Source organism: Crinia signifera, chromosome 6 (assembly GCF_055691185.1).
Source record: "Crinia signifera chromosome 6, ASM5569118v1, whole genome shotgun sequence".
NCBI lineage: Eukaryota > Metazoa > Chordata > Amphibia > Anura > Myobatrachidae > Crinia > Crinia signifera.
The window spans coordinates 195473448-195492540 of NC_139222.1; the positions used below are offsets into that span (position 1 = coordinate 195473448).

At 40.6% G+C, this 19093-nt stretch overlaps 1 protein-coding gene across 2 annotated transcripts in view; it reads right to left on the minus strand.

Moving 5' to 3' along the window:
- NFKB2 (nuclear factor kappa B subunit 2) overlaps positions 1-19093 on the minus strand; it is a 65982-nt gene that overhangs the window by 18044 nt on the left and 28845 nt on the right. For both annotated transcript variants that reach the window (XM_083148522.1, XM_083148523.1), the window contains exons 4-12: positions 19024-19064; positions 16984-17082; positions 16096-16247; positions 15065-15177; positions 14432-14590; positions 10149-10253; positions 1545-1630; positions 770-908; positions 542-661 (exon numbers count right to left, since the gene is read on the minus strand). In XM_083148522.1, the coding sequence (XP_083004648.1) occupies positions 542-661; positions 770-908; positions 1545-1630; positions 10149-10253; positions 14432-14590; positions 15065-15177; positions 16096-16247; positions 16984-17082; positions 19024-19064 (1014 nt within the window). The remainder of the gene's footprint in view (positions 1-541; positions 662-769; positions 909-1544; positions 1631-10148; positions 10254-14431; positions 14591-15064; positions 15178-16095; positions 16248-16983; positions 17083-19023; positions 19065-19093) is intronic.

The following is a 19093-nucleotide window of genomic DNA, read 5'->3' on the forward strand; positions in this document are numbered from 1 at the left end:
AATCATTTACACTTCAAAATCAAACTGGTTTTGCAGTGTAAATGATTGCTGCTTTAAAAAAACTGGAGATTTCTTACCAAATATCTCACTTTCTGAATCTCTCATCCTATTAAATTTCACCCATTGTGTCCACCACACTGTGGGATACACGAATGAAACAACTAACTAAAAGGTAAAACTCACCCTCATATCTAGTCTCTGTAATTTTTCCTAAGCTACAGTATGATCGAGCACATGAGAAATGGGGAAACATACTGCATGACATACAATAATCCTGAGCAGCAGAATTAGTGTATAATTTTCCTATTTTTGCATTATTGTAAACAATTAAACATGATTACATACAAAAAAACCAAAGCAAAGTCTGATCTTGTAAGGTTTAAATATGCCAGAAATAATAAAATGCTAAAATGTGGTCACTATGTACAGTAGTCACAGATCACCTCCCACCACCACCACTGAGAAGGAGAAGAGGATTACCCCTAGGAGCCATGCTGTGGCAAACTGCATAGTGCCAACTAAATGAATAGAGTACACTTACCACCTCCTTGCCCAAAACCTCCAGATCCTCCTCCACCACCCCCCATGGGTGCTCCGCCACCATAGGAATGGTTAAATGATGGAAGATCTTTCCTCCTTTTTCTTTCCACTTCTTCTTTGTCTATAGAACAAAAGATACCAGAGAAAGTAATAGTTAACATCCAGATGGCATTACTGCTGCTCGGTCCATGGGCATGGTAATGAGATAGCCCTCACTATATTTTGTTACCTTGTTCCAGCGGGTAATAGGTGAACTGTTTAGAGTCGCTGACATCACCACCACGCTTGCGCTTCAGCTGTAAGAACACAGTTACTGGACGGTCAATTTTCTGCCGGTGGTATGGAGGGGTCCGGAAGACAATGGCATACTAAATCAAAGGGGAGACAGATCAGTCTAACTCCATCACACTAATAGCACAATTTATTTCACATTCCTCTCAGTAGGCAGCATCACAGATACTCTTCTAACCCTTGACTGTCCACCTATATCACCGTTTCTACTGTAACAGCATTCATGTGTTGAATACTAATAAAAAAAAGAAAGAGGTCACCTGTCAGAGTGTGTTACGCTTTCAGGGAATCTGGGGCCTCAAAATACTATATTTTCAGGGGCTCTAGCTGGATAGCTCTGGCTTAGGGGACAACATGGAGAACATGGCCATAGCACCCAATTAGCTTCTGTCATTTTTATGATTGCTGTAAGCGGATTGGCTGCTTTTGGCAACTTAGTCAATATCTGTCTCTTGAGGGATTGAGTCTGAAATAGCTCCAATACAGTCTGATACAGAACAATGCAATTACATACAAGTACAATGATGATACATAACAGATATTCTATTTGTTTACAGGTACATGAAAGGACATACATAAATAAAGCAGCAAACATGTTCATCCTATTCTGTGCAGAATAGGATGAAGAACATTTTTGCTGCTGTATTTATGTATGTCCTTTCACTTCTGCATAAATGGCTACAATATGGACAGTGAATTACAATAAGTAATACCTGCTTGTGAACATCAGTTGGTGAGAAGTCCCCGAAAGCCTGCCATCCGTTTTCATCATCTTCATAAAATCTCACTTCAATGTCATCTGCAAGAGGCAGGAGGATGCCATGTAAAGCACAATTTATAAGGATAGTACCACTACCGGCCCACATCCCACACTGGATTCTGTTTGCCACAATGTAAATCCCTCCCACTGGAGGATTGGCCATAGGCCTCCGCGGGAAGATGCCTGGTGTACTAACAGGATGTCTTACAAAAAAAATTATAAATATATTATACAGGGTCTGTCTGGAAACTAACGTGACTGATTTTTTTATTAAGCTATGCTGAACAGGCACATGGACTCGCTGTAGGGTGGGATTGGTGGAGGGGTGTCTCAGCTACACATTTCTGTCAGCGGCATTTGCCTGCGAGCCTTATACAATGTACGGATTGAGTGTTCGTTTTTACCTTGATCGAGGTATGAGAGCTTACCATCGAACAACTATATGCAATCAAGTTTTGTGTTAAACTCAGGAAATCAGGTACCTAGACACTAGCCATGCTCCAAAAGGCCTTCAGGGAGGAATCCTTGTCTAAGGCGCAAGTTTACCACTGATTTCAATTCTTTGAGGAGGGCAGAGAAGGACGAACCCCACTCTGGACGGCCTTCAACAAGGCAAAATAAGCAAAATGTGGACAACGTGCGCAATGTTTTTAACATTGACTGTCGTTTGAGTGTTAGAATGGCAGCAGAAAAGTTGGGACTTCCAAAAACGTTGGCGACAGTGTCGACTTTTTGGCCAAGCACAATGTGACAACGCTGCCTCAACCACCCTACAGTCCAGATCTGGTCCCAGTTGACTTCATTTTATTCCCCCGGATCAAACACGGCCTGGAAGGAAACCGTTTTCAGACTGTACACAAAGTGGATGCGGCCGCGATGAGGGCACTCTAGGAAGTTCCGGTTAATGCCTTCCAGGATGTGGAAGCTTGGCACACAAGCTGGCACTGGTGTATTGCTGCTCAAGGGTCATACTTTGAAGATTATTAACCTTTTGCAGTCATTTTTGCAATTTTGCAATTTAACCAGTCTGGTTTAAACTAATTTTTTTTATATATATATATTTTTTAAATGGTCTACATTGAATGTTGAACGATGTTAATGTTCTTATTTTAAAGTGGCTCCCCATTGAGATATATAACAAGATATATTATGGGGTCCCTTGGCGATGGGTTGCAAGCTTAAATATATTGATCAATTCATGAACTAAAACCCCATTATTTATTTGATTATAGGTATATTAAGGTGAGTTAGTTTATTATGATTATATATATATATATATATATATACACACACACACACACACACACACACACGCACACATATAAATCATATATCTATATATCATTTCTGTTGACCAAAGTGACACCTAGTGCCTGTCGGCAGTAATGCAGCATGTGATGTGCTTCTGAAATACATCCTCTGTTGCCTCCACTGCCTTATTAGTGTGTCTTATTAGTGTGTACTCAAACCTTTCACTGGTCTCAGCTCATACACTTAAAATGCTGAAGTGGTGCCAGAGGGGACAGTGGAGAACATAATTGGTTAGTAACTCACTCAGCATGGCCTGGAGAGAACAAGATGAAGACACAGAACAGAGTAAACCAGGGAGAAATTGGGACAGAGGAGGGAAGAATCTAAAAAAGGAGGAGACCACTTAAGTCTAGATGACAATTTAAAAAATACTGCTCAGATGGGCCCTTCTTGGGGATATTTTTTTTTAAATAACTATTGTGTACACTCAATATTGTTAATGATGCACGGTCCCGTGCATTGTTAATGTCCACCATCTGAACACGCAGGTACGTTTGGTTAAAAAGCCAACCACCGACATGTTTAGCGGGTCCCGATGACGACACTGAATGATAATGTTTACTGATATGGTTCAATGTTTACACTTTGGGAAATTTACTATGATGAGAGTGCTATGTCACATGGGATATTGCTATGGGCAACCAATCAGATACTCTCCATTATCTTCTAGAAGGTGCTAAATAAATACGTAGCTCTAATTGGTTGCGCATAGCAACATCCCATGTGAAATAGATTTTCACTTTAGTAAATATCCCCCTCAATATCGTTTGGCCGGGGAGAGAAACACTGCTGATATTGCTCATGGAGCATATTGGCTAGTGTGTATGGGGGTTAGGCTGGGTAATTACAAGAATGACTTGTAATTGGACCAATTTTAGAGCCCATAACATACAATATTGAGGTAACATACTGTCTAATATCGCATACGACCGAATGATAGATAGTATCCTGTTTAAGAACACTGGTTATCTGTACACAATTATATAATGTGCACCACATCACATACGTGCAGCACGGACAATCATAGACTGTCACAAACGACGTGCGGGAGCACACAACCATGCGTACACATTAGATGATGTAGATTATTTGTCCTTCCGATATGGCAAATCATCCATTCAGATGTATAAGAAGCATTTGTTTTCCAAGAAATCATAAGTAGGGGACTAATTATTCAGACCTGATTGCTCGGCTGCAAATTTGCAGCGATCAGCCATCCAACCAGAGTGAAATCCCACCTTGTGCATAGATGTGCACAGCTTGTGAATGTATTCACAGCTGTGCAAATATTTCCAAAACTATTCACAAGCCTCTCACCATCAAATGATTTTTTTCATTGTGTGCAGGCTCTGAGTAGCTTGGAAGGAAAAAATAGGTTAGGTGGAGCGCTGTATCAATTAAAGAATCAAATCCTGATCAATTAAATGTAAAATATATAAAACAATTTATTACAAAAAAAATAATAAAAATACATACATCACACAAAATAATCAAATATGGCTAAAACATCTACTGATGATGTATTGCACTTGTATAAAGCAACCCCTATGTTTGGGGCATGGATACTTGGGAAGAAATACAGTCACACTTGTTCCTATAAGTACTCCCTTTAAAGATAGTTTTGCCAAAAATGATAAACGTTAACTGGTTTAGTGGGTGTCCATAGACCTGTTGGATAGCCTGATGTTGTATGTCACCTCGTGAGCATAGATGTTGTTTACTCACGGAAAGACCGGCTCCAGAATGAACAGGTGGTGGTGTCCCTTGAGTGTCCAGTGGGCAAATAATTCTTGTGGAGGGAGTTGGTCCAAGTGGTTGTTGGAAAGTTTTTTTGTAATCCAATTTGTGTCCACAAAAGTATCCAGGGGTGAACCTGACGCGTTTCGTCATCCACGGATGACTTTATCAAAGGTATGACTTGGTGGATGGAGTCTCAGATATTTATACCATCAAACAGGAAGTACAACTTTGACCTCCAAACAAAGTGCTACCCTATTGGTCAGTATAAAAAACATATTACATAGTAACATATAATAAACAAACTAAATTATACTACAGGATACAGGAGGCAGTCTGTATAATAAAATCCCTTAAGTCTTTTATTAAGAATAGGAAGAATGAAGTAAGTACATATATATACAGTAAAAACGATAGGGCAGCATCCCACGGGGCATTTCCGGGTGTTGGAACGCAAAATCGCGTCACACTTCCGGTAAATGGAACGCAGGACGTATGCAGCCTATTTATGGATGATTCTCAGTGGGAGATTTGGTCACAGTATACATTTAGCTCCGTTAGGGATGGGAGCTGTGGTCTTTAAATGCCCATAGTAGTGTACAGACGCTGCGGCTGTGGTGTCTATATGCCGCGCGTCTGTATCTACTTCCGGTATCGGTGACACGCATTTACAGAAACCGGAAGTTCCGGTTTCAAGCGGAGTTATATTTAATATAGGGGGAAGATCTGCGCCATTTTGGAGGGGTCCACTGCGTTTATAATAGCAGTGTATAATACATATACAACGGAGCTCAGTAAGCGAAAGCATTGTATTTGCTATTGTTTACATAGGAGAGAGTGGTATAACGGAGGATAATACATTCTCAATTCATATAGATTTTAGTATGAAGTAGTAGTTTTGGCAACTTATATTAGACAGTTTATTTGGAGAAGGCGATGAAATAATAAAATATAATATATGATAGGAAAATAAATCATATTATATAGCATAATAATAATAGAGAGAAATAAATGAAATAAATCAAAATAAATAAAAATAAAAAATGAGGATAAAAATATTAAAAATAAAAACATATATAAAAATAAATAATAATAATAAAAATAAAAATAAATATGAATGATTATAAATGAATGAATAAAAATAAATGACTCAAAAAACAATTAAAAACAATAGGAAACGGGGAAAGGGGGGGGCTGGGTTGGTGGAATGGTATTGAGGGGGTATTGGGAAAAAAACATTGCATGGTGTCAATACATATGGTTTTTTGGAAAAATACATCTTTAAAACCTGGGACATATGGGTTGAAGGAGATTTAGACATATTGTTAAGAAGGTTATTTCTATAAAGTCATGATACATTATATAGTACTGTAAAACATCAACATGAAGGTTGTTAAAAATACATTTTCTCTACGGCGATATACTACATTTTAATTTATTTAATTTATGGGTTATTGTAGACAGACGTTTAATTCCACTTGGTCATTTAGACCCTCTGGGTGGATAGAGTTCATGGTGTGCATCCAGTACACTTCTTGGCGTGCTAAGCTGGTGAAGCGATCGCCCCCTCTTTTTGTGTTTTTTATGTGTTCTAATCCTATGATTTTTAAGCACTGTGGATTACTATTATGGTGTGTTAAGTAGTGTCTAGAGACACTGTGATCACTTTTTTTGTTTATAATATTCCTTCTGTGCTCGAGGAAGCGAGTTTTGAGAGTTCTAGTGGTGCGACCTATGTATTTCAGGTCGCACGAACATGTCAGCATATAGATCACAAACATTGTGTCACAGTTGATAAAGGACTTAATTTTGTACACCTTTTTCTCTGATGTCAATACTTGCTGTTGTTTGTTCTGTATATGCTGACATGTAATGCATCTTGTTTTGTTGCATTTATAGCAACCCAAAATCGAATCAGACATGACATTTAGCCAGTTGGTATTTGTTGGGGTGTCTTCCTTATAGAAACTTGGTGATAAAAAGTTTTTTATTGTCTTATTTTTCTTGAAAATAAAATTTGGTTTAACGGGCAAATGGTCTCTAAGGATGGGATCACATTTAATTAAGTTGTAGTTTTTATTGATTATTTTCCTAATTTCTGTGGATTCGCTATTGTATGTGGAGATGAAGGAAAATTCCTTATTGTCCTTTCCTCCGTCTTTGGAGGAAGGAGGAAAGGACAATAAGGAATTTTCCTTCATCTCCACATACAATAGCGAATCCACAGAAATTAGGAAAATAATCAATAAAAACTACAACTTAATTAAATGTGATCCCATCCTTAGAGACCATTTGCCCGTTAAACCAAATTTTATTTTCAAGAAAAATAAGACAATAAAAAACTTTTTATCACCAAGTTTCTATAAGGAAGACACCCCAACAAATACCAACTGGCTAAATGTCATGTCTGATTCGATTTTGGGTTGCTATAAATGCAACAAAACAAGATGCATTACATGTCAGCATATACAGAACAAACAACAGCAAGTATTGACATCAGAGAAAAAGGTGTACAAAATTAAGTCCTTTATCAACTGTGACACAATGTTTGTGATCTATATGCTGACATGTTCGTGCGACCTGAAATACATAGGTCGCACCACTAGAACTCTCAAAACTCGCTTCCTCGAGCACAGAAGGAATATTATAAACAAAAAAAGTGATCACAGTGTCTCTAGACACTACTTAACACACCATAATAGTAATCCACAGTGCTTAAAAATCATAGGATTAGAACACATAAAAAACACAAAAAGAGGGGGCGATCGCTTCACCAGCTTAGCACGCCAAGAAGTGTACTGGATGCACACCATGAACTCTATCCACCCAGAGGGTCTAAATGACCAAGTGGAATTAAACGTCTGTCTACAATAACCCATAAATTAAATAAATTAAAATGTAGTATATCGCCGTAGAGAAAATGTATTTTTAACAACCTTCATGTTGATGTTTTACAGTACTATATAATGTATCATGACTTTATAGAAATAACCTTCTTAACAATATGTCTAAATCTCCTTCAACCCATATGTCCCAGGTTTTAAAGATGTATTTTTCCAAAAAACCATATGTATTGACACCATGCAATGTTTTTTTCCCAATACCCCCTCAATACCATTCCACCAACCCAGCCCCCCCTTTCCCCGTTTCCTATTGTTTTTAATTGTTTTTTGAGTCATTTATTTTTATTCATTCATTTATAATCATTCATATTTATTTTTATTTTTATTATTATTATTTATTTTTATATATATTTTTATTTTTAATATTTTTATCCTCATTTTTTATTTTTATTTATTTTGATTTATTTCATTTATTTCTCTCTATTATTATTATGCTATATAATATGATTTATTTTCCTATCATATATTATATTTTATTATTTCATCGCCTTCTCCAAATAAACTGTCTAATATAAGTTGCCAAAACTACTACTTCATACTAAAATCTATATGAATTGAGAATGTATTATCCTCCGTTATACCACTCTCTCCTATGTAAACAATAGCAAATACAATGCTTTCGCTTACTGAGCTCCGTTGTATATGTATTATACACTGCTATTATAAACGCAGTGGACCCCTCCAAAATGGCGCAGATCTTCCCCCTATATTAAATATAACTCCGCTTGAAACCGGAACTTCCGGTTTCTGTAAATGCGTGTCACCGATACCGGAAGTAGATACAGACGCGCGGCATATAGACACCACAGCCGCAGCGTCTGTACACTACTATGGGCATTTAAAGACCACAGCTCCCATCCCTAACGGAGCTAAATGTATACTGTGACCAAATCTCCCACTGAGAATCATCCATAAATAGGCTGCATACGTCCTGCGTTCCATTTACCGGAAGTGTGACGCGATTTTGCGTTCCAACACCCGGAAATGCCCCGTGGGATGCTGCCCTATCGTTTTTACTGTATATATATGTACTTACTTCATTCTTCCTATTCTTAATAAAAGACTTAAGGGATTTTATTATACAGACTGCCTCCTGTATCCTGTAGTATAATTTAGTTTGTTTATTATATGTTACTATGTAATATGTTTTTTATACTGACCAATAGGGTAGCACTTTGTTTGGAGGTCAAAGTTGTACTTCCTGTTTGATGGTATAAATATCTGAGACTCCATCCACCAAGTCATACCTTTGATAAAGTCATCCGTGGATGACGAAACGCGTCAGGTTCACCCCTGGATACTTTTGTGGACACAAATTGGATTACAAAAAAACTTTCCAACAACCACTTGGACCAACTCCCTCCACAAGAATTATTTGCCCACTGGACACTCAAGGGACACCACCACCTGTTCATTCTGGAGCCGGTCTTTCCGTGAGTAAACAACATCTATGCTCACGAGGTGACATACAACATCAGGCTATCCAACAGGTCTATGGACACCCACTAAACCAGTTAACGTTTATCATTTTTGGCAAAACTATCTTTAAAGGGAGTACTTATAGGAACAAGTGTGACTGTATTTCTTCCCAAGTATCCATGCCCCAAACATAGGGGTTGCTTTATACAAGTGCAATACATCATCAGTAGATGTTTTAGCCATATTTGATTATTTTGTGTGATGTATGTATTTTTATTATTTTTTTTGTAATAAATTGTTTTATATATTTTACATTTAATTGATCAGGATTTGATTCTTTAATTGATACAGCGCTCCACCTAACCTATTTTTTCCTTCCAATCTATCCTGGGGGAATGACCACCCCCACTGGTGTGAGCAGCTACACGTGATAGCCCGTCCTCTCAGCGCCTTTTTTTGCGTTTACAGGGGCACGTTCTCTCCCTCTATTTTTCCACCTGGGTCAGAGAGACGGCCTCTGTGCGCAAAATTTATTTTCCAGGCTCTGAGTAGCGCTGGACTCAGAGACTGCGATCAAAACAGGCTGAATGTGGCGAAACGGACGTCACACATTATCCCAAAAAATGCTTTGGCACACCTCCGTTTTCCCTAGGCATACCTGCATTTTTTCTGGCACTCGCATGAAATGCCTGAGTACCAAGGCCAAATGCAGGCTTCCTGTCAATTACCTTGTGAACGGCTAGCGATAAAAATAAGTAGCAGGATTTCATCGCTGGGCGGCTTTGCCCATGCATCTGGGCTGCAATGCGCGCAGGCGTCTATCAATAAATCGGCCACTGTGCGTATTTGCACAGCAGCAATCGGGTCTAATTCAGGTCTCCTAGTCGAGAATCCAGATATTGTGCAGATGTTGGAGAATAATTGCAAAAATGTAGCAAACAACATTTAGATATAGCGGAGATCAACAATGGATTTAGCAGCTGTATTTAGCCAACGATGAAAGTATCAAGGGGAAAACCCACATATCTATTTACCACGGCAAAGGGCGTGTCCGCCGCATCTGGAAGCAGGGAATAATCAGTGGTGGTCTTTAATAAAAGTTCAGGTATAACTTTTTTGTTTGTAAAGACTAATCTAAAGTAGAAGTAGGCTCAGAGATATTAAATGGACCAGGTGTAATAACCAACCTTTTTGCACTTTATCACAGAGAAGGTACACCTCATCCCCTCCTTTCACAGATCCTGCTGTCTTGTCCATTCTAGAAATGCGCAGGTTTGAGGCTCCAGGAGATTCTGCAAATAAAAAATACAAAGTAAAACCAGATGGTATTTCAAGATGTAAAACATAAAAAAGATCACAATGAAACAGGCAGCAGAGGAAGAACCTGCACACTAGGAATTTTCTAAACATGTAACACAAACAAAATGGCTGGTTAGTAAATGAAAATAAACAAAATGCTTTAATGAATATATAGGATTACTGTACTTCTATAGGCTTGAATGAAGAGATACTAGTTTATTATAGATATACATTTTTAGAACCAATAACAGTGACATAATCATGTGTATGTGATTTATGTCTAATAGTAAAACGTCATTTGAAGCAACTCATTCCCACTGATCCAGTTTTTAGATAAACAAATGAATAGGTGTTCCAGTGTAATCAGATGCCTAATGTTTCCCATTCCCAACAGCAGTATATTCATGTAGTGCAACAAAGCCTGTTCTCTGCTACCTCTAACCTACGAATACAGTTTGCAGTATATGATCATGCAGTTACTTGACCAAATCTAGCATAATGATATGAAATACAAATGACAGAATGTAGATAAAAGGGCTTTTATATCGTTTACACAAATGACTATTTTTCCTTGATTGGTGATGTATGATATATCTCACCATTATACTGTAACTCTTGCAATAAAAGAGAAACTGAGAAACAAGAATGGAAAAGCCAGAAAGCAATCTGTAATTCCCCTGGTAGCCTCTATCTGCTCAAGGTTATGGAAAAATCTGATCGTATGATAGCATGACGGAAACATGTTAGCACTAATGCAACAGTCTTATATACTGTGTGTCTTTCATTTGTGTTTCACTGCAATGTGTTTCCTAAATATTTCTCATTGATTTCAGCAGGTTGGCGCATTTCAATAGGAGTACAATGTAAATGGAATAAGATGGGATTTAGGATGCATTTATTATTTATTTATTAACAGTTTCTTATATAGCACAGCATATTCCGTTGCGAACACGCGTTTCACCTTAACAAGAGACTTTACTTATAAGTATTTCTAAGCATGCATTCAAATACACGTTGCACAAGGGGGAGATGTATTACAGCTTGAAGAGAGATAAAGTACCAAGAAATCATGCCATATTTCAAATACAGGGCTAGATATTAAGCCTTGGAGAGCGAAGAAAGATAAAGGCCTGTATTCAATGGGGCCAGCGAGGGTGTTAAACGGCGGGATCACAGAAAACAAGCGATCCTTGCAGTTTATCCCCCGCACCAGCTGCTCACTCTATTCAATGTTCTAGGGGAATCATCACTGTCAGATGTCAGCAAGGATTCCCCCATACAGTGAGGGAGCCTGCTGCATTTAGCCGCGAGTCTCGCTGTTTTAGTGGCCGCATACACCAATTCTCCCTCTCTCCAAAAACGGAGCGAGGGGGAATCGGCGTATGCAGGGGGTCAGTTGAATACTGACCCTGCGAGCTGTGACAGCAAGCAGGCAGTGCTGCTCGCTGTCACAGCTTGCCAGCAGCATTGAATACACCCCACAGTATCATCTAACCAGCTCCTGTCATTTTTTTAAACAGCTAGTAACATGGCAGTTTGTTGCTGTAACATGGTGCCTTAGTATATCTGCCCGATATATCGCTACACGGCTTAGTACATCTCCTTCTATGTATGAAATCTGGCAGCATACAATGAGACATTCGATTAGAGGCGAGTTACAGTACCATCAAAAAGACTAGATAAATTAGGTAGCTATGTCTAAACCCAAAACAATACATCCTATAATATAATCTCTATGGGTGGTATTCAATCCCTGCCACTATTTCCAACAGCGGCAGACGTCTATTCAATGCTTTAGTTTCCAGCAGCATTGAAGGCGGAGTTCGACAAAACGGATCCAACTTTAAAAGCAGTCGGATCTGTTTTGTTGAAAATGGCCATGGATTGTCGATATACTGTCAAGCAGGGTGAAAACAGGCCTGGATTCCCACTGTTGGTCCGACAGTTGGAATCCAGGATGGAATAGACCCCAAGAGTGGAATTCAATTAAGTGCAGCAGATGACCACAGGCTAATTGATCATCTGGGGCTATCCAATTAGCCGTGAAGCCTGGCGTTATCAGGGAACTTTCAAGTATATTGCATGTTAACACTCATTAACCTCACACACTACTTTAACAGATGAAATAGAGAATCCAATTGAAAAGCCCCAGACGACAAAGCCCAAGGCTGCCTCCATTTTTCACCAGTGGTAATTTAGCAGGAGTAATTCAATTCCCCCCCCCCCCCCCTAAGTGTCCTTTACAATATATTTATTTAATAAAGTTCATTTATATAGTGCACACACTACGCAATGTTTTAAAGAGAATGGTTCTCATCTGTCCCTGTGACCAGGGGAGCTTACAATCCATATTCCCTTTATGTACAAACCCAACACCTACCCATATGTTTTTGGAATGTGGGAGAAAGCCTGGCAACCTAAGGAAACCCATGCAAACACGTGAATAACTGAAAACACTGCACATCCATGGTGTCAGGATTTGAGCTTATGACTTCAGGACCGTGAGGCAGTATTGCTAACCACTATCCCAACCATACTTTCCAAAATGTATTTTCTGGACTCCACTATCCTGCATATAATCCAGCATGATAATGTGTTATCCTTTTGTGCAGCATATGTTCAAGGCTTTGTCAGGGCCGGTGCAAGGCACCGGAGCGCCCCAGGCAGTCGGGGTGGGGGCGCCCCGGTGCCGGGGGGGAGGGGGGGGTGTACCTGTCCTGTGGCTGTGTATATAAAGCTTGCGGCGGCGGCGGCAGCGGGGGGTCCCTGCGGTCAAGAAATAACGAGCGATATCTGCCTGGCTACGCGGAAGTGCTTCTGTTGTGAAAACACTGGCCGCACGGCGCACGCTGATTGGCTGAATCTCAGCCAATCAGCGTGCGCCCAGTGTTTCCACAACAGAAGCGCTTCCGCGTAGCCAGGCGGATAGCGCTCGTTATTTCTTGACTGCAGGGACCCCCCGCTGCCGCCGCAAGCTTTATATACACAGCCGCAGGACAGGTACCCCCGCGGCACGGGGGGGGGGGGGCGAAATGCCGCCCTCCAGTGGCCGGCGCCCTAGGCAAATGCCTAGATTTGCCTAGTGGTGGCGCCGGCCCTGGGCTTTGTTGATAATACAGGATCCATCACCACAGGTAACCGTCCTCGTTACTGGCAGCTCACTCTAAAAGTAATAACTGTAGTATGAATATTATCCAATCTCTTACATATTGGTCTGTTTGCCCGGTATGCATTCGGACACTGTTGGACTAATTTGGGCAAAAGCAACACAAGGTGACTTTATTGGGCCACTAAGACCCCCAATTCTATTTATTAACATATATGGATAGAACACAGTCGCAGTGAGCAATACAGTAACAGATTCCCTCTGGCTTACAAAGGAAATTGTTATTTTTTTTGTTTGATAAACTCACAGAAGTTAATTTTATTAAATATGTGGTACTTGGGGGTCTATGTACTATGCCTTGGAGAAAGACAAAGTTTGGAGAGAGATAAAGCATGCACAGAGGTTTTGGTGAACTGTTTTTTTTTTTTGAACTAGGCACAGAGTTAGCTAGCACACCTTCAGCTCAAGCAGTGTATGCCCACATCACATATCACTAGGATTGGGAATACAATTTCAGAGATTCGGACTGACCTGTATGACCACTGTGACTATGGCGTTTCTGTAGTAATTACATATAAAATGAAACATAAGTACCACTGTCCATATGCACCGCAATTGCTTAGTAAGCAGCGGCCTCCACCAATGTGTGTACAGAAGTGCATTATTGGAGAACCATTATCCAACACAGCAGGTGTCGGTATCAGTTTAACTGTGGGGCAGATGCATTAAGCCTGGTAAAGTAATAAAGTGGAAGCTGATAATGCACCAGGCAATTAACTGTGTTTGGAAAATGACAGTTAGGGGCTGGTCGGCTAATACCTTCCAATTTATCGCTGCTTTATCACTTAACCGTGCTTAATAAATCTGCCCCTGTGTCTTTAGACATCAACACTCCTATTACTGCTGACCCACCTGTCCCTGCCCAGTGACCACCCATAAATGACAATCAATCGTCATGCATTTTCTATAGGTGTTGCCCGTTCACATGTGCAAAGGGAAAACATCAGACATTTGCTTCCGACTCAGAATCACCCCATGTGTCTGAAGCAGCTATGCATTACTTACTGCTGTCATGGATGGGATCGGAGATCACTGGCTTCAAAGGAAGGTTATAAGCTCCCGAGCTATCAGGCAAATAGGCTGTGAACCGTAGCCGAACGATGCTTAAGTCTGTAACTTTCTTCAGCTCTTTAACTTCAGCCTCAATCTTTTTCTCATCAATATCTGTTGAAGAAAAAGTCCATTGTAATCTATAGCAGGTTCAAAGATATTCAGTAGTGCCAGGGTGGGACAACCATTCCCTATGAAATGATTCTGAGGTTTCCCCAGTTTGCATCTAGCAGGTAGCTCAGGTATGACACTAGTATGCAGTTAGAGAATTCCGTCCAGAAACCATGACGGTAGTGACGCAGCCACGAATGCAAAGCCAAGTGTTACCAAGGGGCAGATGTATTAAGCCTTGTGAAAAGATAAAATGGAGTTAAAGTAAAAGGTGATGACGCACCAGCCAATCAGCTATGTTTGAAAAATGACAATTAGGAGTTGACTGACTGGTGCGTTATCACCTTACACTTTATCTCTTCATCAGGCTTCATACTTCTGCTCCCAGGTGTCTGGCACATTTTATAGAGGCTACAACTGCGCACTTTGCACATTTTATAATTAACACTAAAATGGTCCTGTGGTATGGAGCCTCACCTGTGAGTGTGTGGGACCCCCTGCAATTTCTCAGTATCTGCTGTCTCATCTTGTCTTTCAAGATCTCAATTTGACTTTTTTTGGTGACGTGAACAATGCCCAAGTTATTAAACCTGAAAATAAATTAGGAGCAAAAGTTAAAATTTATATATGTATATATTAATAATAACAACATATACCAAAAAGAGTCAATCACCACTGTCATCAGATGCAGTAAGGCTGTAGGAGTCAGCTGATTGTCAGCTACAGATGTTTGGGCCGTGATGGCTGCCTGCTTGGATCACACAAGAATGCGATAGATTTTTTTTTTTTATTATTATTATATTATGTTACTTATACCAGATGCCTCCTGCTGCATTACCAGATCTATGCATTAGATCACAAACTGTAGTGGATAAGTGGAATAGCCTACCATCAGAGGTGGTAGAGTTAAATACAGTAGAACAATTTAAACATGCTTGGGATAGGCATATTGATATCCTTACAAAGAAATAAGGATCAAATATGGTTTGAGGTAACATGTTTAAAAAAGGGGCAGACGAGATGTGTCAAGTGGACAATTGATTCTTATCTGCCGTCAAATTCTATGTTTCTATGCTACTTCCAAGTATGCAGCAGCAATGCTCTTTCAGTCCACATCTGAATCAGGTGCCGGACGGGGTCCCGACAGTCGGGATCCCAACCGGCATTCACCCGACGTCGAGATCCCGACTGTCAAAACACCGACAGCCGGGTTCCCGACTACCACCTACTATTTTCCCTCGTTGGGGTCCATGACCCCCCCATAGAGGGAGAATAGAATAAGCCACCGTGCACGCAAGGGGCTTAGTTGCACTCACAATTCTGTCTGGGTCCGGACAGTTGGGATCCCAACGTTGGGATAATGACTGTCAAGATCCCAACTGCCGGAATCCTATACCACACCCATCTGAATCACCCCTCCTGGTTTGTCAGTCACAGTGAACTATTCACATTCATATAAGACAGCAGTGGATGAAGTGAGAACACACGGGATCTGTAGTGATACATACTGAGCAGTCATATCTTTAGGCCCTACAGTCACCACGCAATTTCCAGTCTCGTTGGCGTGCTTTCCCACCAGGCTGTGAGCGTGAACACGTGGCGGGTCTGTGTGTGTTACCAAATCTACTTCAATCTTGGCCATACCAACATAATTAAAGATCTGAAATGAAACATATTGTAAGGCTACAAACATAAACAACATACAGTATACTGTACAATTCTAAGACTGTAAACTGTTATTACATGAACTTGACACTTGAAATTATCCCTAGTTTTGCAGTAGGGCCTGATTCAAAGATGTACGCTAATGCCGCCATAGCTGCGAATTTATATACAGCCGCTCTGCAAAAATATGCAAATGTCACATGCATCTGGAGACGCCCACCAGTAGTTTTGCAAATCTATAATAAACACCTGCACGCAGCAGCAGCAGCAGCATCGGTCACTGATGGGGACAGGGCAGGGTGCATAACATCATTAGTCCAATTGCCACTCGCGTCATGATTTCTGGAGTTAAAGAACGGGCATGGTCAATGGGAAAAAGGGCTGTGGCTTAAATCGTGGGATGCTAAAGAAGTCTTTGGTAGGTATAGATTAAAAAAAAATATATTTCTGGGTACTCTGAAACCCCTTTGTGCGCCATTACCCTAAATGTCAGACACTATGCAAATAAATTCTCTGTGCAACTGCCATTGCAAACCCATCACGGCAAACCACCAATCATTGCTCAAGTACAAACAAAATTATGTTTAAGTACATCCCTGAGTCAGGCCCCTTGTTCATAGATTAATGTTGCTTTGTTAAATACAGTCCATGTTTCAACACCTTTTACCAGCGAAAATCATAATGGCTTTAATTTAAACGAATGGTCTTTATGCAATCTATGGCAGACTCACTTTAACCGTAGGATAGGTTTTCTTTCCCTTCTCACTAGATGCCCCTGGTAATCCTCCATGAGATGGCCCCTCGCATACATAGCGAAAGCGGAAACCACGCTGTAAAGACCAATATATTAGTAAGGTTTTTTATTTCGTCAAAAAATTGGGATGGCTGCTAATCACTAATTAAACAATGATGTACAAAGGAATTATTTGTTCCAATCACTCTTTAGCATTAAGAGTAACATGTTCATTTTGAACGGTATGCAGTGGGCATTTCGTCTTTACTCACAATAGGGACACAGCGGTGGAATGCAGCATGTTAAAGCTGTTAAACAGTGATGGCTTTGCAGCTTCAAACATGAAACTATAACATAACATTAACCGTTGTAAAACATTTTAGATTAAGTTATTAATATTAGGATGTTGGACGGCCGGGTTCCACCTCACAGGGTCCTCATTGTGAGTGTCGACATTTGATATTTTAATTGTTGCGCTTGCAAACGCAATGATCTGCCCATTCCACTTGCTGCCTAAAGAATTCAGATCACAGGTTTTTTGATCAGTGAAATCCTGTACAAGACGCTATCTCATATTCAGCCGTATGACACTTGTACAATTCCAGCTTCTTAAATTGTTATAGAACAGGATAACAATGGCGTTAGTGCCATGATGCAATTAAGTGTTTGTCATGCAATTGCATAATGTGTCTTTTCCTATCCGACAATGAAAGGGAAGACATTATGACACCAGGTTTTATCAAAGTTGCAGTGAATGCTTAACATCAGTTGTCCTTCCCTTCTAGAGGAAGGTAAGGCTGCCTATGACAGCATTTAAAGTTGGGTACATTCTACATCAGTAGTTCCCAAAATATGTGCCATGGCACCTGGAGTGCCTTTGGACACTTGCAGGGGTGCCTTGGATTGGTTGGCCTGGACCAAATCAAATTCTTTATATGGAATGTAATATGCAAAACCAGTGTTGGTGGCTGCCAGTTATAAAATATGTGAACAAACAGAAGTGAATCTTATCCCTCTACACATAATTAGACCTATAGATGCGTACACACCAGGGCCGGTGCAAGGCACCGGAGCGCCCCAGGCGAGGGGGGTGCGGCGCCCCGGTGCCTACGGTGGGGGTACCTGCGGCACTTTGTGATCTAGCGGCGGGGTCCCTGCAGTGATGCGCGCTATTCAGCAGCCAGCCAGGCGGCGCTGATGGGTTTGAAAACTCGCCGCACGCTGATTGGCTGAATCTCAGCCAATCAGCATGCGGAATGTTTTCAAACCCAGCAGCGCTTCCCGCGCTGCCGCCTGGCTGCCGGATAGCGCGCATAACTGCAGGGACCCCACCGCCAGATCACAGCGCCGCAGGTACCCGGCACGGACACCTCTGCAGCCTCCATGCGAGGGGCGAAGTGCCTCCCTCCAGTGGCTGGCCCCCTAGGCAAATTCCTAGATTTGCCTAGTGGTGGCGCCGGCCCTGGTACACACGTACAGATTTTCTGTCTGATCTATCTGGTGGGAACAAAAACCTGGAAATGTATGGGAACAGCTGACAATCAAAAAATTGTTCCCAAACACTTGAAAACAGACAATGACAAATTGTTTAAATCATTCTGATATAACACATTTATCAAAGCATATATATATTTTTCTGTTTTCCAGCATTTGTTCATATGCTCCCATACATTTCCAGGTTTTTGTTCCCACCAGATAGATCAGACAGAAAATCTGTACGTGTGTATGCACCTTAAGGGTGACATACAAACTTTACTTAATTCAATAAAAAAGTTTTGGCCTAGGGGTACCAAGAAAACATTTCTGTTGCTCAAAGGCGCCAGATTGAAAAAAGTTTGGATACCACTGCTCTAAGCGATACTACAAATCATGTGTGTTGCGGGTTTTCATGAGAGCTTTTTCAATAAATATGATCTAGCCATAAGTTACTGCAGTATTTACAGTATAAACGGTATATGAAGGGGATATTACTCAACACTTACGCAATTCAAGCTGTTAAAACAGTTTGCAACAGGACAGCGCTTAATGTTTTACTCACCTGTTTTGGCTGTTCAATAATCACCAGATATGGACCATTTGCTACAATGAAGATAAAAGAAAAAATTCAG